The sequence below is a fragment of the Trichoderma atroviride genome, chromosome 7, assembly GCF_020647795.1.
Source record: "Trichoderma atroviride chromosome 7, complete sequence".
Taxonomy (NCBI): domain Eukaryota; kingdom Fungi; phylum Ascomycota; class Sordariomycetes; order Hypocreales; family Hypocreaceae; genus Trichoderma; species Trichoderma atroviride.
In genome coordinates, this window is record NC_089406.1 from 1,834,403 (window position 1) to 1,856,972 (window position 22,570).

The 22,570-nt window shown below is 51.4% G+C and overlaps 7 protein-coding genes across 7 annotated transcripts; 2 read left to right on the forward strand and 5 right to left on the reverse strand.

Annotated features, from left to right (window-relative positions):
- The first annotated feature begins 759 nt into the window (after positions 1 to 759).
- TrAtP1_012606 (uncharacterized protein) lies at positions 760 to 6,224 on the forward strand. The gene is made up of 6 exons (XM_066115598.1): positions 760 to 2,453; positions 2,518 to 2,732; positions 2,809 to 3,417; positions 3,478 to 3,780; positions 3,839 to 4,153; positions 4,222 to 6,224. The coding sequence occupies exons 1-6, from the start codon at positions 2,141 to 2,143 to the stop codon at positions 4,693 to 4,695; spliced, it is 2,229 nt and encodes a 742-aa protein (XP_065971697.1). The 5' UTR covers positions 760 to 2,140; the 3' UTR covers positions 4,696 to 6,224.
- TrAtP1_012605 (uncharacterized protein) lies at positions 1,097 to 1,531 on the reverse strand (the record flags this gene model as incomplete). Its single annotated transcript, XM_066115597.1, has 1 exon — positions 1,097 to 1,531. One exon carries the CDS (start codon positions 1,529 to 1,531, stop codon positions 1,097 to 1,099), a length of 435 nt encoding a protein of 144 aa, XP_065971696.1.
- Positions 5,201 to 7,033, reverse strand: TrAtP1_012607 (uncharacterized protein; the record flags this gene model as incomplete). The annotated part of the gene is made up of 2 exons (XM_014088390.2): positions 5,201 to 5,257; positions 6,335 to 7,033. 2 exons carry the CDS (start codon positions 7,031 to 7,033, stop codon positions 5,201 to 5,203), a joined length of 756 nt encoding a protein of 251 aa, XP_013943865.2.
- Positions 7,034 to 7,700: 667 nt separating this feature from the next.
- TrAtP1_012608 (uncharacterized protein) lies at positions 7,701 to 12,265 on the reverse strand (the record flags this gene model as incomplete). Its single annotated transcript, XM_014088261.2, has 5 exons — positions 7,701 to 8,219; positions 8,313 to 8,426; positions 8,494 to 9,083; positions 9,399 to 9,471; positions 12,182 to 12,265. The coding sequence occupies 5 exons, from the start codon at positions 12,263 to 12,265 to the stop codon at positions 7,701 to 7,703; spliced, it is 1,380 nt and encodes a 459-aa protein (XP_013943736.2).
- A 689-nt stretch (positions 12,266 to 12,954) lies between these two features.
- On the reverse strand, positions 12,955 to 14,443 carry TrAtP1_012609 (uncharacterized protein; the record flags this gene model as incomplete). Its single annotated transcript, XM_066115599.1, has 3 exons — positions 12,955 to 13,262; positions 13,320 to 13,467; positions 13,541 to 14,443. 3 exons carry the CDS (start codon positions 14,441 to 14,443, stop codon positions 12,955 to 12,957), a joined length of 1,359 nt encoding a protein of 452 aa, XP_065971698.1.
- Positions 14,444 to 16,939: 2,496 nt separating this feature from the next.
- On the forward strand, positions 16,940 to 17,896 carry TrAtP1_012610 (uncharacterized protein; the record flags this gene model as incomplete). The annotated part of the gene is made up of 1 exon (XM_014088393.2): positions 16,940 to 17,896. One exon carries the CDS (start codon positions 16,940 to 16,942, stop codon positions 17,894 to 17,896), a length of 957 nt encoding a protein of 318 aa, XP_013943868.2.
- A 715-nt stretch (positions 17,897 to 18,611) lies between these two features.
- On the reverse strand, positions 18,612 to 18,917 carry TrAtP1_012611 (uncharacterized protein; the record flags this gene model as incomplete). The annotated part of the gene is made up of 1 exon (XM_066115600.1): positions 18,612 to 18,917. One exon carries the CDS (start codon positions 18,915 to 18,917, stop codon positions 18,612 to 18,614), a length of 306 nt encoding a protein of 101 aa, XP_065971699.1.
- Positions 18,918 to 22,570: the final 3,653 nt, after the last annotated feature.

Here is a 22,570-nt window from a genome sequence, read left to right on the forward strand (position 1 = left end):
ATTTTCGCAAAACTGAAGATTATGTGCATGTCGGCGGATAATTTGTCATTGTGCCGCAGTGTTTTGTCAAGAAGAATTATTTGCTCTACTATTCCCAGCGGTAAATCCCTTCAGATTTTCTGTCATTATTTGTCATATTTGCTGCATGTTTTCCTATGAGCCACAAAGAGGCGGAAATACCGGTCAGATAAAGAGAGATACGATTTGGCCCGAAGGCAGACGATGCTGCCAGGTACCAGACGTCGGTTCCCGTCATTCGAGCGGAAAAAGAGTTATCCCGATATTAGCGGCCCGATAGAGAGGTATGACTGCTACCAGCCACCGAGTTTGAGCGGACTATAGCAGAAAGTAGACTAGATCAGAAAGTGGATATTCAAGTGCTGCCCAACTAGGCTTAACGGATGAAGTTCTTCCGAGATGAGCAGAGGCCATGGTGCGTACAGCAACTTACACGATCTCATAGTTGGGTACCTAAATTATTTGAAGGTTGCAGTGCGCATAAGTCATTTGGAATCATATGAGATGTACAAAAGAGAGAGAAGATGTGGTCAATGTGAAAAAAAAGAGAGAAAGAGAAACGAAGAATACCCAGCCCTTCATATCCGCTTCGTGGAAGTATAGAGGAGTGTCAAGGGCTTGTAACATGCAGTACGCCTCAACTGATGAAAGTATTGGACCTGGAGAAAGTTAAAGGAATACTTTCAGTGCTTCCAGGGCCCCCAGAAGCCCGCTGCTTTCTAACACTAGAATTGCTGCACTGCCCCGTACCTTTTACCTCCATTCATCTTTACGCTCAATGAATGCTGATGGAGTCTCTACACGTGGCACTCCTTCTTATCGATTACTAGGAGTATATAAACAAAGAAAAGCCCGTTCCGATTTCCTTACCAACCATTTCCCGCCCACAATCCCATCTGCTTTCCTGCGCAGAAGACGCCACTTCATTGCAGTTCACAGCAAACATCGACCTCTCACCCTCCAACAACAAAAATGCAAGCAAATATTACAGTATTTGCTGAATATCCCAAGCGGGGCTTTTGCACCGTTTAGTTGCATAATCCCCACGGCTCATCCCTGGCCTCCTCTCCTCCCCTGGTCATTCCCGCCCACTCACGTACCCACGCACCAAAGATCCCCCAAACGCCGTCTCGCTGCTCCCGCAGGGTTGGTCTGCCAGAATCGACGCCTTGCCTGCTGCACTGCGACGTCCTTCGTCTCGCCAGACGGCCTGGGGACCTGACACAACATCCACCTGGATACGTCCCTCGCCCTCTTCGCATCTCCTCTCTGCTCTACCGGCCTCCAGCATCCGCTCCAGCACCGGCACAGCACAGCACCAGCGCATACTGCGGCGGCACCAGCGCTGCGAGTCGCGCCAGACGCTTGGGCAAAGAGCCTGGGAGAAAAAGAACGCGGGAGTCTGCACAGCACAGCAGCCGGTTGGGTCGGTTGCCGCGATTATACCGTAGGCTGAAGCTGGCTGCAAAATCCCGTTGATCTGGCGGAGATATTTATTCGCCCATCTCTGCATCGCGTCCCAATCTCTCTTCACCGGATTCTTCCTCTGGCGCCCGGGCTTTCCCTTGTCAAACTGGGTTTCTTGTCCCCGAACAAAGTTCTTCTTTGGGCTTATTCCCCTACTTGCTGCCCACTCAGCCGCTAGACCTCTTATTTGTCACCCGTCGCAGTGTCTTGAGTCGGGCTGGTGTGGTATCACGGATCGCACCACCAACTACCCATCGGACCGCATTATCTCTTGCCGATGCATCGTCGCCACTGCACGCCTCGTCGCTTCTTCTCGCTATAGACGCCTTTTTTTTTTTATCCTTTTGGGACGCGGACTCTGCACCCTCGACGATTGTTGCTATTACCAATTTTCTAGAAGTCTCACTTGCGGTACTGCCGCCTCCCACCGCTGCTACCCCGTGATCCACGCTACCTGTCGCCGCGACGCGAAACTCCAAAATATACAGCAACAGACGGCAAGGCAGCAAGACTTGAGCCTGCACCAGGTGGAACACACGTCTCTCTGTACCGACGACAGTCGCGATCTCTCATAACCCCCCGTCGTATGCGCATGCGATAGTGTCTACGGACGCTCGTCGATATCCACGCTGTGGATAGTCGGCCTCATCCAGAGATGATGGCCGCAAGTAGTATGGGCCCCAACTTCGCGGGGCACCCTGGGATGGGCCATCCGGGAGTCGCAGGACACCCGATGGCTGGCCCTGGCATGCAGCCCAACGCAGGCCAGCAGGGCGCGCCTGGTGGGATGCCTCACCAGTTCGCCGGCGGTCACATTGCCGTGTCTGGTCCAGGAGGCCAGGTCAATCCGGCCTTGATGGGCGGCATGCCTCCCGGGGCGAACCCGAATGCTCACCCGATGCATCAAATAAGTCCTGCGCAACAGCAGCAAATGTTTCAACAGCAGCAGCAGCAGTTGCAGCAGCAATGTAAGTACCCTACTAGCATGGATATCCGTCATGGAGCGGGTAGACTAACGCGGCGGCAATCCAGTTGGGATGAACAACCCGAGCGCAATGGCTGCTATCCGCCAGCAGCAAATTCTCCATCAACAACAACAGCAACAACAGCGGCAAATGATGGCGCAACAGTTCCCAGGCATGACCCCTGGTGCAGTCAACGGCATGCCCATGGGCATGCAACTCACACCACAGCAGATTCACCAATTGAGACAGGCGCGGACCGCTGCTCAACTGGGTCACGTAAATGTCAGTAGTTGCTTCATATAGCGATTTCTTCACCGCGACGGAGAGACCCGGGACACTTGCTAACATCACTCCCTAGGCGCACAACCCGCAAGCGATCATGGCCCAGCAGCTAGCCCTTCAGCAACAGGCAGCAGCCCAGGCCCAGGCCCAACAACAGGCAGCGCAGCAGCAAGCTCAGCAGCAGCAGGCCGCGCAGCAACAGGCAGCGCACAACCAGCAAATGGCGGGCCATAACCAAGCACAGCACATGGCGATGAATGCTCAGCCCATGCAGGGTATGCCACAGCCAAATCCCATGGCAGCTCAGCCGTCAATGGGCGCACAGCAGCAGCCGGGCCAGCAGCCGCCAGGCCAGGCCCAGCCGCAATCCCAGCAGCAACCCGGTCCCCAGTCGCAGCCGACGCCGCAGCAAGTCTCACAAGCCGGCACACCTGCACCGACGGGGCAACAGACTCCTCAGACACCCGCACCGACTCCGGCTCAGGCGAATCAGATGCAACAGGGCCAGCCCCAGCCTCAACAGGCCCATCCTCCGAATCAAAACCAGATGGCCGCCGTTGCAACCCAGCAACTCATGGCCAACACCCTGATGCAGCAGCAGCACCAGCAGCAACTAAGAGAAGGGATGAAGACAAAGTGTCTATTAAGACTGATGCACTTTGGCGAATGCCTAAGTACCTTCCCTGTATGTGCTTCCCTGTAAATTTCGACTGCCTGGTCTTGATACTGATGTTCACTTATCTAGGGAGCAAAGAACAAAGAGGATCTCACGTACTGGAGTAGAGTTGTATCCCAGTTCTTCTCATCACCCAACGGTGTCTTCCGCCACTCATTCCACCCTAGCGAAAAGGAAGATGTAGCAGATAAGCAATATGAAATTGCTTATCCAGTAATTGCTCGCTATCTCCATACCTATTACAGCAGTGGCGTCAAGAGTATACAACTCATTCTCGACGGCGGGAGCATCGACAAGGCATTGCCCGGGGACTGCTACTGTATCGAGAACCAACGAGCCAGTTTCGTCTATTGGTTCGAGACAGGCTCACATGTATGTTGTCTCCTCCCTGTTTGGCTATCATTTGTGCTAATTGATCTTGCCCTTGCAGCTTGTGGCCAATGGAACGCTACGTGCGCAATTTGATGCCGAACAGAAAATCGAATTGTTTGAATTCCTCACCACAGGACACGAGGAATTTGTGTCTATGAGAAGTGTCATCGAAGCAGCAAAGCCAACACACGAATGGATCAAGGAGTGGCGCAGTGTTAACACGATTGATGGCAAGCAATCTCCGGAAATGTCCAAGAAGGGCAAGTCTCGGCAGCTCAAGTCGCCTCAGAAAGAGCCACCCGGCGTGCTGGTTGACCTCAACTCGGCTGTCAACAAACAAGGAGTCACTCAGGCCGTCCATCAATTCCTCGAGGTATGTCAAGACCGGATTGTGCATACGAGATGTAACGGAGAATAGCAACGATCTAACTGTCTCTATAGATTGTAGAAGTCATGGGTCAGATGAACCCACTGATTGGGTTCTACAACCAAAACCCTGGCCTGACTCCCTACGGCGCGCTGGAACAATACGTAGCAACCCAAATCAATGGCGCGACCCCGGTTATGAACGGCCAAGCCATGGCACAAGCGCCCAGGACACCCGGCTTTGGACAGTTTCCAATCGGAGCGAGCCCTGCAGCGGTACATATGAACCTTCCTGGCTCACCTCACATTGGCAGTCCTGCGCCAGGCCAAGCTCCTGGCATGCAGCTCCAGCCAAGCCAACAGGGAACGAGTTCGAGCGGACCAAGTGCAAACACGTCACCGGCCTCTAACAAGCGTCGGCGTCCGTCTACTGTCAAAGTTGAGGATGATTCCGTCGCGCCAGGCGCTGGCCAAGTCAACGGCATACAGAACAGGGTTAAGCCTCAGACTCCTCGGATGGCAAAGCGTGTCAAGGCCAACCCAGCTTGAAGTGTGGTAATGCATGATTGACATTCTTAGACATGTTTCTTGCCTACGGCATCAAAAGCAATAATGCTGTAGCACGCATTACGCCAGATTTTCTTCACGTCCTTAATCATCATGCGGCATGGTGGCGTCTTCTGTTTGAAACTCTTATGATTTCATCGATTTGGTGTTTTTATCTTTGGCATTTCTTTTATCGATATTGGACAAGTTGGAAAAAAGCTCTGTTTTGCAAAAGAGAACCCGGATAGTGTACTCGCTCCCGACAGAATGCGCTTCTTGGCAGCTATTTGGAAAACACCGGTTTTCTTCTACAGTCTATATGTGTGTCGGTGGATTGATACCCAGTGGCAGGTTTGGTGTGTGTGTATACGTTGGCAATGAACAAGACCCCGGGAGCAGCTCGACGACACCTTGATGCGGAAGCATTGTTCAGTCAGGATCCGATGTCTCCCCGAGGACCTAGTGCTCTTTTTCTCTCTCTTTTTCCAATATTGTTCTGCTCTCTACATCACGATATATACGGAGTAGACGCCATGAGATGCGGAGTTTTTCTTTTTGGGTCTTGCTACGTTGTGCGACAGTTTTAGCGAAGGAAACATTAGAGCTTTTGTGCTTGCTGGCGCTCTTTGGAAGAGAAAAGGAGGGTAGGCTCTTTATAATTTGGGTAACAGAGTTACTCGTGTACCATAAACTAAGACTCGACCAGTCTGGTGGATTTGGCTTTTTTGCTGCGTGTCCCCTTGATTGAGAGTTGTTCTTCTTTTCCTTCAAAGACGTCTTCCTTTTTTGTTCTTTTTCTGTTTTCCAATTACCCATTACTGCTTGAAAAACGAAAAAGTTTTTGTGTCTCAACGTAAGATAGACACAGCATCGTTGCCTTTTTATCTTTCATTTCTCACTTCATGTTCAGGGAGAGAGGGAGCGGACTTGGTGCCTCAGGGGCTGCGTTATTTTGCTGACGAAGGTCGTTTGAAGCTTGAAAAAGGTTTCGTCCTACTGTCACTTTCTCTACTTCTCTTCTTTGTCCGTTGGAGGGTTTTTTGTTCTCTGCTCGAACAATATTTTTTCTCTTCTATACTTTGGTCTTTTTTTTTTTTTCAACAAGTCGGCGTTCTCGCTGAGCAGCCGCGTCTTCATTCTTCTTTTTTCTCTAATATATAAGCAAATGGTCAGACACACAAAGCCTCTATTTCTTTTCCTTCACCTGGAAAACAAAAAAAGGCGAAAGCAGATACATAAAAAAAGAAAAACACACGCACACACACATCCAGTACTTTTTTTGGAATATTATACTACTACAGGGGTGTAGATATGTCAGTACGGGATGGTTTCAGTTTGCGCGTGTTTTTGCGAGGACTGGTTTTTTCTTCTTCTTTTTATTTCTGTTGGTACAGAATGAGGCGGAGTAGGGAGGTGTGTTTTATAGTTGCGCATACTGATTTGGTTTTTTTTTTTTATGAAAGTTGACTGTATTTCTTAACTCATCCTCTAATTTTTTGTTTTAAAAAAGTGATATATTGAAAATGCCTTTTCCCGCTTCTTCCTTTTGAAGTGTGATGAATAGATTCCTTTCTTTCAATATATAGAGAGACTGGGATCATGCTGCTGCTGCGTTCTCGTCACTATCGGGCGTTGAAACTACAGCCGGAGTCGAAGTCGTATTCAAACCACCATCACCCATATCCACCGCAACAACAGCCTCATATCCCTCCTTCTGAATCTCCTTCAGCGCCTCTTGCCAGTGCTTCTCCTCGATCCCGCCCAACTTGACCACCTTGACCACGTCTCCCGGCACAGCCAGTCCCGCGCCCGGCTCATAATCAATCCCACACAACAGTCCCCTGGAACTGCTGCTCTTGGGCAAAACATATAGCTTCACTCTGAGAGGATCGATTCGTCCACCCGAATGTGTGATCGAAAGGCCATGGTGCCCAGCCCAGGTCGCTATCTCCGCAAGCAAGGCATCCCTACTCGGTAATGCCGACTCTTTATACGTCGTGCTGGAGAGGCACATGGGGGGAGTATAATCGTCGTCGGATGGGTGCCCATAAAAGACAACCCGCAACGAGATACCGCTGGGTAGATGAGCGTCGGCGCCTGGCGATGGCTGAGCAGACGCCACGATGAAGCAAGGAGGAGTGAAAAAAGGAGGATGGACTACCATTGTTGGCACCATTATGCTCACAGGAGGAGGCTGATAGACTTGGACTTGAGGTTGTAGTAGAAACTGAGGCTGCGGAACAACGGGTATGACCGGCTGCTGAATGATGGTAGGATAATGGATTTGGATTTGCCAAGGGTGCTGGACCCCGACGCCGGGAATGGGGGATACGAATGCCATGGCGTTGGTAGATGTGCTCGGATATCTTTGATGTAAACAGATATAATGACGCCAACTCTCATTGCTCATTGCCCATTGCCCACCAGCGAGAGGATGGAGAACTATTGAATTAAATCTTTGCTTGGATTGGCAATTTACAGCTTGAATTGGACAAACTATCGTGACAACGCACTTAATTGCGTGCAGGAGTAAACAGTAATCGCTTTTCCTTGGAAGACTCGCAGAAAATGACTGTGAATCAGAATCATATGCGCACATTCATCGTAAATCAGCCTAGAATATCTCAATAGAGCAGTGACTGACTCTTGGATGCTGTCAAGCTTCACAGATATCCATCAGAATAGAGCAAACAGCGTTGATAATTATTGATTTTTATTTAGAGTCAAACGAGCAATTGAACTCACTTTCTCATCCTTGGCGGTGACCATGCAGTCCGTGTACAAAGCACTCCGTTTCCAACCCAAAACCACAAAAGAACAAGCGTAAGACGGTATACTAGCCTTGTTGTGTGCCGTTGGTCGGCAAATTTTATCCCTTCGTCTCTCCCAAACTCCGGATACTCTCGGTTGATCCATGAACTTGTATGCTTACAATTTTCTTTGTCCTGTCTTTCCACCCTTTCCCTCCTTTCCCTCCTTTCCCTATAAATCCCTTCTCACACCCCACCTCACAGGCTTTCTGGAGTGGGATTCTCATGCTTGGCAGTACTTCCTTTTCCACGCCAAGTACTCACAGCAGGAATATGCGCTTCGTACCGAACCTCCTCTGTACCGTACGCCCTTGGTGTCAATTTGATGAGTGTGTGAAGCGGCACGTTCATCCAGGGGCTCTTAGCCTGGTCCTTCTTCATAAAGTATGCGTAGATGCAGCGCAAAACCGCCTGGTGAGTCACAATGAGAATGTCCTCGCTACGTTCCAACTCCATTATGATTGGTTCCAGGCGAATAACCACGTCGCGGTACGACTCGCCACCACGGTATCGGTAGTTGTATTTATCCTCATCACGGGCCGCAAAGTCTTCGGGGTAGCGGTCTTTGATTTCTTGGTAGGTCAAGCCGTCGCACACACCGGAGTCTAATTCATCCAGCGCTTTCCACTGCAACTGATTGTAGTGCGGTGGGAGGAAACGGGCTGTGGCAATGGTGCGTTTCAACGTCGAGGTCCAGACCGTTAGAGGGCGATCATCCTGAATAACCATTGTCAGCCGCCATTCCGCATATGTATTCTGAAGACACATATAAAGGATCTTATATGAACTATGCCAGGGATTAAAACTTACTCCCACAGATTCTCGTACCAAGTCCGGCAGCTTCCTAGCGTACTGCTCGCCTCGGGGAGACAGAAGCATGTCTCCGCCAATACGTCCGCTCAGATTATATAGAGACTCTCCGTGCTATTATCAACAAGCATTTAGTTAGATAACAGAGCTTGAAAGCCATGGCTTATACATGGTAACTCACTCTTGATAGCCAAACTGATCGCGGTCGGATATGCAGGTTCATGAGATAATAGACAATGCGACTTTGGAGATAGTCTTGGATACGGTTGATGATGACTTGCTTGCCAACGTTCATCAATTTCAAGTAGGTGTAGCTGTCCTCATCCTTGTCGCCATCAATAGTCTTGTAGACCTTTTCATAGTGCTTGATCCGATTGCGAAAGTCCTGAGCGGCCTCTTCTGGATCTTGGCCCTTGTAGTCGGGGCTTGTCAGCTTGACGTCGCGGATGTTGGCCATGATGGTCTTTTCATCATCGCATTTGCTTTCGACAAACAGAACCTCGATGCCATGGGCAGTGCACGTATCATAGACCCATTTACGGCGCTCCTTGGTGGAATTGGTCGCATCCAGGATGCCAACAACGCCGCCGGTGCGGAACCAGGCAAGCATGTCAGCAACGGCGGCCTCGGCAGCGGCGCGGCGTTTCCGCTCACCCTCGGGATTGCTGAAATCGAAAAAGTCGGCCGTTGGCTGTGGAGCGTCATGACGCCGATAGTTGCCGACATTGAAAGTCGCTGACGGAATTGACAGCCATTGCAAATATCTCTGGGCTATATATCCGAACGAGCAAGAAGGAGAAAAGTATATGTCAGTCAAGCTCTCAATGGTCTATACAAAGTGGCGTGAGAAGTTGGAGAAAATCAGGCAGCTTCCCGACGCTAGAAGAGAGGGGAAGAGGCCGTCATAATGCAACAGGTTCTGGGACAAGCATTCGGCTCAATGAATGCGTGAGTGAGTGTGTTGCGTGCATGTGCATATGCATAGGCATATTCCGCGACTGGGCCATTGCCCGTTCCCGCAAAGCAAAGATGAAGCCAAGATGTAAAAGATGAAAAGAAGAAAGAAAATATCCAGAACAAGCATACCTAGTTGGGCAATGTAACTCTTCCCGCGGGCCGGGAGACCGACCATGACAACACATATCTTGGTGTCCTCGACCTGGATCCCCACGCCATTGTTAGTTTTCGACGGCATTGTCACGATGAAGGAGCTGGCGACGCTGTTTGCTAAGATCAAGTATGCTGATACGGTGTTTGGGGTGTGATAGCAGAGGCATCCGGCGTGGCGGCTGATACATATGAGGGCCCAGCAGATATCAGGGAGGCAGCAGCAGCAGCAGCAGTAGAAGCTTGTAGCAGGGCAGAGGCAACGGTGGAGGGTGGTTTTTGATCCTCGGATCCCTCTTGAGACGAGGCAAAAGTGAACGAGGCCAGGTGATGGATAGAAGCGGCTGAGAGGCAAGAGACGCAGAGGTTGGCCGCGGGTTGCGTGAGAGTGGCTGAACCGAGTGGAATAGAATAGGCGAAGGCCCAGGGTCAATCAGTGACTGAAGAGCGCTGGACAGCAGCAGCAGAGCGTGACGAATGGCCCGGGAACCAAGAATTGCGTGAAGGGGTGCTCAATCCAGGTGCGCGCGTGAGGGTGTGCGGCAGTTCAGCAGCTCCAGGCCAAAAGGGTTCGATGCTCTATCGACGTCAAGCCGCTTTAGTGGCTGCTGGGCACTAGGCCGCAGTGGTCGAAACAGCCCACAGCCGAGGCAAGCCTGCAGCGATGCAGCGACGCAGCGCCGGGGAAAAGGGCTGCAGGCGGGTAGCACCGCAGCAGAGGGCCGTGATTGGGGTAGAGGCGACCCCGGCAAAGGCTGCAGCTTGCTTCGCGGCCGTGATAATGACGATGGGCGTAAAAATCTTGCAATCCTCTGGGATGATGCAGATTGCGGAGACGGCGCTGCCAGAAAGCTGAAGGGAAAAAAGAGGAGACTTTAGCACGGCAAGGCCAAGTGTAGTATATATCGGCGCCCAGAAGTACTGCCTAGTACCAGGTAGCGGCGGTGGTGGTTGCTCGTGACTGCCAGATACAAAAATACCCCGGATTATCAAGGTACACGTATCGGATCGAGCAAGTGCAGCACGCCCGGAGCAAGCTGTAGGCAGGTGCTAGACTTTACTTTGGAGGAAGCTTTGGAGAAAGCGTCTAGGCGTACTAGTATCCAGCGGCAAGTCTTTCAAGCACTAAGCCTCAAGACTCTTTTCCACAGGAAAGAACAGCCAGAGAGGTGGCAGGTGTGTGTCAATCCGGCAATGACAGCAGTAATAAAGAAAAACTGGACGCCAGGGGAAGGAGCAGCGTGACATGCGGACAGGCACCGAAAAAGACCAGCAAATTCTCCGGAGGCAGGTAGGCAACGGCACCGGGCTCGGTGAGAGCGAATCGATGAATGTACCTTGCGTGCTTGGGGATGGGGATGGCCCTGAAACAGAATTAAAAACAACGGAAGGGGAAATGGAAGAAGATTGGAAGAAAAGAAGCCCCCCTGCCCTGCCTGTCTGTGTACCTCGGATTCCTTATTACAGCATGGAGTGCATCCAGCTCGGATGTGCATTCAATCAAATGCCTTGTGCAAGTCCACCCCACGTTGCCGTGGCCAGGGTCATCTCTCTCTGCTCCTGTTGATGCCATTTGCCCCTTCAAACTGCCGTCGGCATGCCCCGTGATGCGTCTGCTTATAGCACGGAGCACCAAGTAATTACCACTGCTCCATCGTGCGTGGTTGCTTCTGTCAGGCGGCTCTCGCATCCCCTGTGCCGTCCAGCCTGCAGTGGGGGCCGCTCTGGGGAATTGGAGAGGCTCCAGGGCGGTGGGCGAGCTGTGCCTCGCTGTAATCCGGCGTCCAGTCAGGGGGAGCTCAGCACCAGCTGCAGCGCTCTACTGTAGCACCTGCAGTGCGCTGCGGGGCCGCCAGCCCTTTGCCCGGCCAGCCCCTGACAGCGCCAGCTCTCCCCGAATCGTCCCGGCGGCCAGGCGCCAAGGCCCGTGTCGACGTTCCGATTCGAAGCGCTTCGTTTTCGTGGGCAGGTGACCGATGCTCAGCGAAATGAGGCGTGCATAGATTCCAATTGACAATCGATTGCCAATGGCTTTCCAATCCTCTCGTGTTTTTGCTTCTCCAGATTCCGGCCATCGGCCCATTTGCCATTGAATCTCGCCATATCGGAAGCGGCCCAATGGCAGCAACCCGCGAAATCGATCATTACCGACGGCCTTGATCTCTCCACGTCGGGGTCGTCTCCATGATTGCCTCTTTCGGGCATCTTGGGCCACAGGTAGTGGTCGCCTCTGCAGGAACGCTGTGCTGCACCCCTGGCTGCCTTTCTTCCGGGGTTATCCGACAGGCAAAACGAAGGGAAAAAATTCAATCATGGGATCAAGGCTCATCTCGTATGTTGCGTGTGAATGGCCTGAGCGCACAGCAGGCCAACCACCGGGATCAAGTGTCGTCTCGACCAGAAGAAATGCCAGGATCCGTCCCCGTGAATTATCCCGAGCTTCGTGTTTGCTTCGTCTGCATGTAACGCCTCCTCGCTACGGCTCTGCTGGTGGAACCGCCCCGATGCAATGGAGTCGTTGTCTTGGTCTGCCTTCACCGCCTGCGTCTGCATCTCATCTGCAACCACTGTCTCGTCATGCCCAGTCACTTGACCGGCGACTTTGTCTGTGTGAAATAGTAGGATTACCAAGTACTACCTAGTCACTAGGCTAGGAGGAGGCAGGATTCGTAAGGAGATGTGCAAGTAAGCAGAGAAGACAAAAAAAAAAAAAAAAAAAAAGAGACCCGTCGACGTCACGATATCTCGCTCGTCCTTCTCACCTTGCTGAAACTCCACGTATTCGCCCTCGCCCTGCCCGCAGGTCCCGAAGGCCTTGACGGCGGCCCAGCAGCGACGCCTATCATGTCTGTGTCGAGATTGTGTCGTCGTGCTGTTGTATCTCTTCTGTCTCTCCTCCCTTTAACCTAGTCCTTGCGCTGCTCTTTGGCAGAAAGCTCCTAGGAAAGCTGAAGAAATGCCGCGTTGTCTTTGCACCCTGGTGAGCGACTTTGACGTTGTATGAAAAAGGCGTGAACAATGCAAATGAGGAAAAGAAGATGAGAGAAAAGTCAGAGTTGTGTTGCAGACAGAATCACCGTTGCAGAAGAAGAAAACATGAGATTGACTCAATCAAAAGCACGCAAAAAGTCTGATAATGGCAGATGGGGGCGCCAGTGGGTTGGAGCTACGCAGTGTTATTAGTACAAGGAACTACGAAGTCGCAGTAGCTGATAAGCACTCAAAAACCACCCCCTTGCATTGCAATTCAGGAGCAGCGCATTCCAGAGGCTTTGATTTGATCGTCTCAGCACCGAGTCATGAACGGAGGAGAAAAGAAAGAAATTATCAGGAGAAAATTCATTGTTTAAATGTATGAAATAATGTTTCTGGCTTCTGTCACATTGAAAACAAGAACCAACAAGATTCCTGCAGCTTTAACATGCTGTCAAACCAACCGATATGCTTCCTCTTGCAGGTCGCACAATTGACAAACCAACAAGAGTAAAAAAAGAAAAATGGAATAAGATGGAAACAGAACCCCCCATTTCAGCACTCATTTTCTCGAGTAGAACCGCATCTCGGCTGCGCCAACGTCAAACACGGCCAGCACATTCTGCAAAAACACATCGCCCAGAATGTACGGCCCCGGACCGCCGCTGGCGATGCCAATGGCGCAGTAGCCCGTCAGCGGGTCGACGAGGTCTTGGTAGATCAGGTCGGCCGGGTTGATCCAGAACTCGACGCCCGAGATGATGATGGCAAAGTGCGGCGGGATGGCGTCGCAGGGCGCAAAGTACGTGCCCCATTGGTAGAGGTAGACGGCGCGCGGCTGGAACGAGTTGGCAATGGACTCGGCCAGGGCTAGAGTCAACAGTCAGTATTGCACGTCTCTCGAGAGGAACAGAAAGGGGGACTTGCGAGGAGGCAGATAGAGCATCGTCGTGCCCGTGTCGACAATGTACGGGTACTTTGTGGTGTCTGTCGTCTGGTCCCATCGCATGCCGTCGGGCACAATCGTGTAGAACGAGTACTTCCACGCAGTTTCCGGCTGGCCAACAAGATTTGCCTAGAGCATCACGGTCAGCATCCAATCGCCACGTTTAGTTGTTGGACGATGCCATGTCACGCCGGCCACTTACAATGATGAGATCCGTCTTGGCATATCCCCGGAACTGCCAGTCCATCGGCGGCAAGCCTCCCCAGGCGATGACGCCATCTGTCGAGTTCTTGATCAGGGCAACGCTGAAGACGGGATCGATGGTGCCCTGGCTGATGGCATTGGTCAGAAACGGCGTGTAGCTCATGGCGTTCCACGGCGCCTCCTGGCCCACGTCGCCATAGTAGGCGCTGGTGATGGCCGGATACGCAAGCCCCAGGATGCCGACGGTGACGTTGTTGCCGTGCCAGTACGTGTTGTTGGCGAGCCCGACCTGCTGCTTCGCCACGGACACGCCGCCGCACGAGACGTCGCTGTAGCCCATGGGCCCCGAGATGTGCTCGCCCGAGCCGTACTTGAGGTAGAAGTGCAGCTCGTCGATCTGGCCGTGGCCGAAGCCGTCAATGTACGGCGTCGAGAAGCCGCACGCAGCCTCGTTGTGCGAATCGCCGGTGCCGTCCGAGCACTTGAAGCCCGTCTTGGTCGCCCACGTGTCGGAGCTGCCGGTGTCGAAGAGCAGCCAGACGGGGACGCCGTCCCAGCCGCACTGGATGGCATACTGGGTAGACGCAGCAGTCAGGGCCGAGATGTTCTGGAACGACTGCTTGATGGAGCCAGGGGTACTGCTGCGGAGGCGGCTGAGCGCAGAGACGCCCGAGTGCTGCTGGCCTGGCCTGGCCTTGATGCCCTTGAGGTGCGAGAAGTGCATCGTGGTGCGGTCGCTGCTCGGCTCCTTGATGGCCTTGGCTCTCTCAAAGGTGAGGCCGTTCATGGGCTTTGCGAGGTCCCAGTCTGGAGCATGGCGTCTGACCTGGGGGAGGTTGGCACAGGATGCCGTGATGACGATGCTGCCCAGAAGGCAGATGGCCAACTTTAGAGCCTTCATGATGATCATGACGAGGTGGGAATGGGTAGTAACGCAATGCTATATGAGGAGGAGATGGAAGTGATGGACAGAAAGGAAAAACGATGATGCTTGACAAATCTGTCGAGGGAAGAGGAGCGATGACTTTGAGCCACGAAGATTGATGAAGAAGGAAACAAAGAGAAGAGGGAAGAAGCCCATAGAGACGGGCATACTATGAAACAAAACAAAAAGAAACGAGTCGAGTCGAGACGAGTGGCCAGCTTTTTGACAGCTGGCCGCTCAGCTCAGAAGCAGTGCAACACCTGCCACCTGTTTTGTTTCACTCGGCAATCACATCGAACGGCCGGGTATCTTGTGCAATTGGCGGACGGGTGCAACGTTGGAACGGTCCTTGAAGACGAAAATAGTATTGCAAAGTTGTCTGTTTAGCTCTTGGCCCATTGTATGAATTGGCCTGGAGGAGCTGTCGTGTCTTATATATGAGGAGATGAGGAGGGTCTATGGCTATCAAGCATGCTATTTGTTGATTCTCTTTGTCCATGTTGGAAATGGACCAAAAGACTGCATGGCTATTGGAAATCTCTCTATATATATGCATGGATGCCTTCGCCTGAGAGGAACAAAGCAAAAAAAGGGGTCATTCGACTGTAGTATACATGTACCTTGCTCTAATTAGCCAAAACCACTGCGATATGAATGTATAAAGTCTCAGCCCAACTCACCACGTCGTACTCTTATGCCAATGTTTGCTCTTGCTTTGAGCCGGTTTCAGGTTCCTCCCGTCCCGGTGCCACAGATCTAACGACCTTGTGGCCTTTCCCGAGACACTGCCTAATCGACCGAGTCTTGTTCGCCCCGAGTTGTGAGTTGTTTTTTGCTGAATTGTCCAGCTTGGATTCTGAGAGTTTGGCACAGCTTATTCCATGCTTGATATCATGTCTTTAGGTAGATCATCAAGTAGAATTGTGCCTTGAGCAATATAGAATCACATATTTATACATGATAGGTTCATTTGCAACACTCGCCTCGAAGCACTCGAGTATGTCTAATACAATCCCAAACAAGCTTCCCGAGTGCCACCAGCTTCTCCAGCAGAAGAAAAGTAAAGGAGACTTGTGCGACTTTATCAATGCCACGAAGCGAACAACCACCCGTCGGGCCAAAGGTGTCGAGATGCTGCACCTTCCCAGCAGATATAATGTGCTACTCTCCGGAAACATCGAGTCTTGTATCAAAATTAGCCTCTCCGTTTACTATAGCATACATGCTCTACAGCCAGGCCTCTTATTTCCGCTGAGACGTCCAATATCTGTGACACCTTGGCAACAAAAACACACGGTACCCTTCTTTCGTCGGCCCGGCATGCCCCAGGCATTGAATACGCGACTCGTATTCCGCCTCTCGCTTATTTGTTGAGACAATCTAACTTTGATACTGTTCTTTGTTCCAAAAATAGCCAGTCGATATATAGTATGCGGCATTGGTACAGAAACGGCGCAATTGCACTCGCTGTATAGCTCGGCTAGATAACCGCAGTTGATAACCACACGTTCTACCAATCTTGCACCTTCAATACCTGCCCTCCAATAACTAACTAAAAAAAGAAGCATAACTGCCAAGCTAGAAATATTACAACATAGATCAAGACATCCCTCAAATAACCCACCGCATGGAAACCCTACCTCACGATCGATCTATCCCAACAGTGGATCCAGTTCTAAACTAACAACAAGAGAAAAAAAAGCATCCACAAGCACTAATCCTGCCTCCATTTCCCCGGCCTTGTCAAATCTCAAAAGGCGTATAGCGCGCGGTAAAGGCGACTTTCGAAAAAAAGTACATCTAAAAGTCGCCGGGCAGCACCGCTTCTCGACGGTCTATCGCCAAGGCCATTTTTTCAACAGACCGAGGTTAGATCTCCAAGTGGAAACAAGTGGGAATAGCCATCAAACAAGTGGAACTCAATAAAATGCTTCTGATAGCCCAGTGCAAGCTTCCTTGAAGATTCTAAAAAACTAAAATAAAAAAGGAAATCAGAAAAACAAAATAAAATAAAAATCTCGGCACTATTAGCAAAAAAAAAAAAACAAGCAAAAGTGCACTTTTCAAAAGCTACTGTTCAGCTCTCCCACCTCAAAATCATCTGCCAGCCAGTCGCATCTCCTGCCAACCTGGGCTACCTCTGCGATATTAACCCAATCAATACAGCCCGCATATCCCTTTTAGAGCCAATTGGTCTTAATGCACGGTACTGGACCCCATTTCTCTGTCCAAATGCCGGCCTCATTTGCTGTCGCCCTGCCGCGTGCATCTCGGGCCTTTGATATTGGCCACACCCGCCGCCATGTAGCTTTAACTGCTTCTTCTTCTTTATTCAGATATACGATGCAGGGGGGGTTAGGGCGAGGAGGAGCGAAGGTAAATCGTTGTTGTTTTCTTCCTCTTCGACAATGTTCTTCTTTGGCGGAAACGAAGCCGTCTTTTGTACTACGGCCCAAAAGGACTTACACCACCATGGGGGCAGCTATGGCGTCGAAAAAGACTTTGCTTCCAAACAAGGAGCCCCCCTTGGCATTTATGGAACATCTGAGCTCTTCTGTATCATACTATTGTCCAAAAGATGCTATTCCTCTCACCACCCAGTCCGAAAACGACAATGCCACGACAATCGATCACCAACGCCGCCATCCAGAACTCATCCTCGTCCTCAGCTGGATGGGTGCCCGAGACGTCCACATAGCAAAATACATTGCCCAACACCGCGCCCTCTTTCCCTCGTCCCGAATTCTTCTCATCCGCTCCCCCGCATCGCACGTCTTTTGGCCAAGCCTCGCTCGGAGACATATCCCGCCGGCAATCCGAATCCTCAGACAATTTACAGAGCCAGAGGCAAAGGCCACGAATAGCAGCAGCAGGCCCAGGGTCTTGTTACATATCCTCTCCAACGGCGGCGTCAGCACAGCCGCAAGAATCCGAGAACTCCTGAGAAAGGAGCTCGGCAGCGACAGCGCCGGCAACAAGCTCGTCATCCCTCGATATGCCCTCTGTCTGGATTCATGTCCAGGCAATTTCGTCTGGAAAAGCACCCACAAGGCGCTCCTCCAGTCTCTGCCTCGCTGGACCTCCCCGTTGGTGCACTTTGTCATTGCCGTCGCCTGGCTGATATACAAGCTTCGCCTTACCCGGCCTGCTCAGAATCTCAATGCCGAAGCCTTGCGAAGAGGAAGCCTGCTCCCCCGAGAAACACAGAGAACCTATCTATACGGAACGGCAGACGCCATCATCGACTGGCGCCAGGTCGAACATCATGCGAAAAGGGCGGAAGAATCTGGCTTCAAGGTGCGGAAGGAGAGGTTTGAAGGCGGGGAGCATGTGTCACTCGTGAGGAAAGAGAGTCAAAGATATTGGCAAGTAGTAAAGGAGACGTGGCATGAGGCCGAACTCGAGGCCGAAAAGTCTGACCAGGCGTGAGGACGGATGATTGCAAGATACTGGGAGATGGAAAACGACACATGTAGCGCCACGATGACCGATAAGCCGAAAAGATAGGAAACCAGCATAGAACGGGAAAGAGTAGCGAGGCGTATGGCGTTTGTCGGTAGATATAGAGGCACTCCGGGATAAAATCTAGACAGTGTAGTAAGCCACAAAGCTATAAATAGCAGTGATGATTAATAGCAATGATTTGATGATTGTGCTCTGCTGATTTCCTTTATGCCACGAAGTAATAAACAACTCCAACTCAGCAGCCACATCCAGCTTACATGGTCTTCATCACTCATCGTCCCAGAGAACGAGATTTCCTCATATTATGAGGTATGGATGCAAGCGTCTTCTCCTACTTCAAAACAATGCCACCCATTATTAAAAATGCTGAATGTCGAGTGATGGGCATTCCCAGATATTTGAGCCGACCAAGGTCATCCGTTATCAACGGCCCAAGATTAACCTCTTTCAACTCCATAAACGCCCCATACCATACCATAACCCCCCATCACACACATATATTTCCAAAGAATCGAATGCTAAGAACCCCAGAGGGAAGTCAAAAGAACAGCTGTATGTGGCGCTCGCTCGCTCGTAAAGCAATCAAGGCAATCGTCGTAAAACAGAAAAGCGGTTGGTCCATGTCGTAATATTTTGATATTGAATTTTCTTTTTTTATAATTGGTTTTCTTGTCGGTTTTCAACTCTTGGTTTTGGCCTTCTTCCGTGCGTCTTTTGACTGCTCTTCCTCAGCGAGCCGCTTCCCATGAGCAAGGAGGTCTTCCGCTGCCTCTTCACCTACATCGCCGACTCCTTCATCCTCCTCGGTGCATTGATCGCACTCTTGGTCGAATTCATGTCGCTCTTGGAACACGCCGTTTGAGCAGTCTCCAAAAATCCCATTGTTTTTCGCCTGGAGGCATGACAATTCTTGCGTGAGATCTTCCCATACTTGGTCTTCGCCACACTTAGTGCAAGTGCCGGTAAAAATGACTAGACGACACATGTCGTTAGTAGCCGGAAATGATATTCGAGATGCCGCTCAGAAAATTTGTTCAATCATGGGTGTAATGTCCATCAAAAGAAGGAATATTGAGATGTTCGCAGTCGTGGTGTCCAAGGAGAAACAGATGGAAGTAAGACGAAAGTTGTTTGCATGGAGGCAGTATGAAGATTAGACTGTAGAGACCGAGGCAGATGTTAGATGTTAAATCCGATTGTAAATACATTACAAAGCTTATTGAGGCTATGAAGCAATGACAAGAGGAGGTGGGCTCACATAAGTCAACAAAATAGTGTTAGTAGAGGTGGACACACGGGCCTCCATTCAGATCTCTCTGGCAGAGAGAGTCAAACGTAATTCTTTGCCCCCTCTCCTTCAATCAGAAAGCTGCGTTGGTTGATCAAATGAGAGAGAGAAAAAGAAAATGTTTGTTGCACGAGAGCATGCGTCGTAATTGAGTTGGTGCTGTGCTGTCAAAATCACACAGCTGACAAGTAATCACGGCTACTTTTGATTCGTATGAGAGACGGCAGCACTTGGACAATCGGGTCGCTGCTTGTGATGTGTGAGGAATGGTGGGAGGAGGAATATTCATCAATCATGCCCTCATTGACAACAGAGAGAACACAAAAGGAGCAAATGAGGAGAATGAAAAAAGAAGGGGGGGGCGGATGAGCAAATAATTTGACCTGTGTGCGGAAACAAAGTTTCGGCGCGGAAAAGTGGTGAAGACATGGCAACCAACAGCATCAAGTCAAGAATGGATCGATGTGCGCATACTTGTATACTGGTGAAAACGCCCCATCAAATCTCCGCATGGCTGAGAAGAGCCCATTTGGTAGGTACCTTTTATGGCTGAGTGTACCTCCAGAGCATAAAGTGACAATAGGCACGATTAAAATGCCTGCCTGCATACGTCGCACCGCACAACGGCTGTGGATGGGTGCAGCAACCTCTTTGTCACCTATCATATTCGGCCTTTCGCGCAGCGTCTGTCTAGTTTTGAGCCCACCAGAGAATTATGGGCCCCGGGCTCCTAGCTTCCACGTTTGAACCCGGGGCAGGCCAAGCTGCGTCGGCTAGAGTTATCAAAGGCATCGGAACAGACGGTAGGGAGAGGCTCATTCAGGAGGGCCTCATCCAAGAGGGAGTCGTGCTGTTTGCATGCAATTCGAGACAGTGCCGGCGTCCATTCGGCGACTGACCGACTCGCTCACAAGGGGTCTTTGCCGTGCCGGCATTATACCCAGCCCGTGCGCGATCTGGACGTCCAAGCATCCATAGGAGGAGATCGATCGTGTCTTCCCTTATAAGAGAGGGCCTGTAGAGGGCATAGGGGGTGCGTGTCTTGCATGCATGCAAGACCTAGCCTCTCTGTTAGTTTGTACAAGTATGCACACGCCAAAACATGTATGTCCGAAGCAGTCATACTGTATGTACAAACTTCTACCTAGCCACTGCAGAGCAGATTGCCTTGTTTGCTGACCATGCATGCATCTCTGGCCATATTCGGAGCTGATGATGACCAGCCATGAGCAGCCACATAAGGGTACCACTACCCGAGGCTCATCCTGCCCTGTCCCGTACCACGACGATAGACACGGCTCGAGAGCCACACTTGTGCGCTCGCCACTTGGATCTGAGACCTGAGACCTGAGACGCCCAGAGACAGCTAGTTTTGGCACGGGATGCCATAGCTGGACTCCCAAACAGGCAAAAAAAAGATGCATTATCGACTTGCTGCAGCTGTCACGAGTCGCGAGAGCAAAGGCTGTTCCGCACTCTGCAAAGGGATCAGAGGACGGAAAGCAGACGTGCAGCAAGTGGGACCATGCTGCAGCCGCCAAGATGGCCATTGGATTCCTTCCGGGCTATGGCCGTTTACGAGCGTGCAGTAGAAGCGACGAGAAATCAGAATCGAAAGAGGGAATGCTGGCCAGCCACGGTGGCTCCCTCTTCGTTTCTTGTTGTGTAGCCCTCCAAGGCAGGCGGATGGGCGGGACGAGAGGGGAAGCTCGGCGCCACCATGCCTCTGTGCAAAAGCATGTTGCCGGCACGATGCGATATGCGCTCCTTGTGTCTACTTGTAGACTATACCGTACAGCTGCTGCGGTGGTGAGCGGTAGATCGACCAACAGATTAGCGGACGATGGATGAACTGACAGGGCCCTCGCGTGAGTCTGACGGGGCCAGGATCCAATTTCCCCTCTACACCGGGGCTTCTGTCATACCCTTGGCTGTAGTATACGCAGCGTTTGCTGGCCTGCATTTGGCAGTCATTGCCTGCCTTGCTGGCTGCACGAGGAGTGGACAAGGATACGAGAGATGCAAGAGGATGTTTTTGGCGGTTGATTGACGAGGCACGTCAGCAGCAGAGCTTGGCCATTTCCGCCTGAGGCTGCAGCTTACTCTTGGGCGACTACAGCCATTGCTGCCACTACCGATTCTATCCTGCCATGGCACTCGTATACGATCAATGATGCCTGTATGCACGGCTTCTGCTGCTAGCAACTCAACTACTGCAGTGATCGGTGCAGCAGCGACGAGATTTCTCGCCTCCTCTCAGAACCAACGCATACACCAGGCGCCTTTATCCGCACCAGCCGCGGCCAGGCCGCTGCATGTCTCGTCTGCCCTCTTTCTCTCCCGCCCGTCCACCGGGAGCATGCCTTAATACAGCACCGAGCATCATCGACTTGTACGCCATGCATAAAAAGAAAAGAAAAAGCCCACACTGCTGCAGCCACACAGCAGGGGTTCAAAAAAAAGAGCAAAAAAAAAAGAGCAAAACTCAATCCTTCAAAGAGCACGAGCACAGGCACAGGCATTGAAGTCACATGCAACCCGACCTTCTGCGGCCAGATTCTGCGGCCACCCAGACTCAGGCCCGCGAGATTCTGCGGCCGGCCATTGTCGTGATGGTGCACACAGAAGACGGAACGACAAAGAGATTTGGGGCACGGCAGCATCCTGCTCGTTTTTGTGCCACTCGCAACCTTGTCTGGCTTTGACTCCGTGCATATTTGCATTGCATGATGGATGCTGCAGCAGCACTCCGGATGCAAGGCTCGATGGACATGGCCGATGATACAGTAGGCACATCATACACGTACTTTTATAAGTGCAAGGGACCAACACGACGCCTTATTCGACCGCCCCCTCTCTATATTGGGCGGCTATTCAACTGCAGCAAATCACTCATCCAAAAGGCACGGGGGGTTTAGGAATCTCAGCCCAAGAGCGGCAGAAGATGAAAGAGGGCGGAATAAAGTGGCGGGTAGGACACGCGCTCCTCCACAGAGCTGAATCACCCATTTCGCATGCTGGCGATGCATGCCAAGATCCAGGTCGGCGTCCAGCTCTTAAAGCCCGAGACATTGCCCCCCCCCCCCAAAGTTTTGAGCCTCCATAGAAAAGGTGGTTCTAGCGGTCCAGCATTGTGTTCCTGTTCTCCAGCACAACACATCTTGGCATACCTAGGTACATCAATGTCATCCCTCTCAAACACGGTACACGGGAAGATTTATGCGATACCGCATTATGACTGGAGCTACGCCATCTCCAAGGGATATACTGTATCAAAGACATTCTCAAGAGGGAAAAAAAAGAGAGCTCTCACCGCAACTGTACAGACAACCAAAAAAATGACGAGTAAT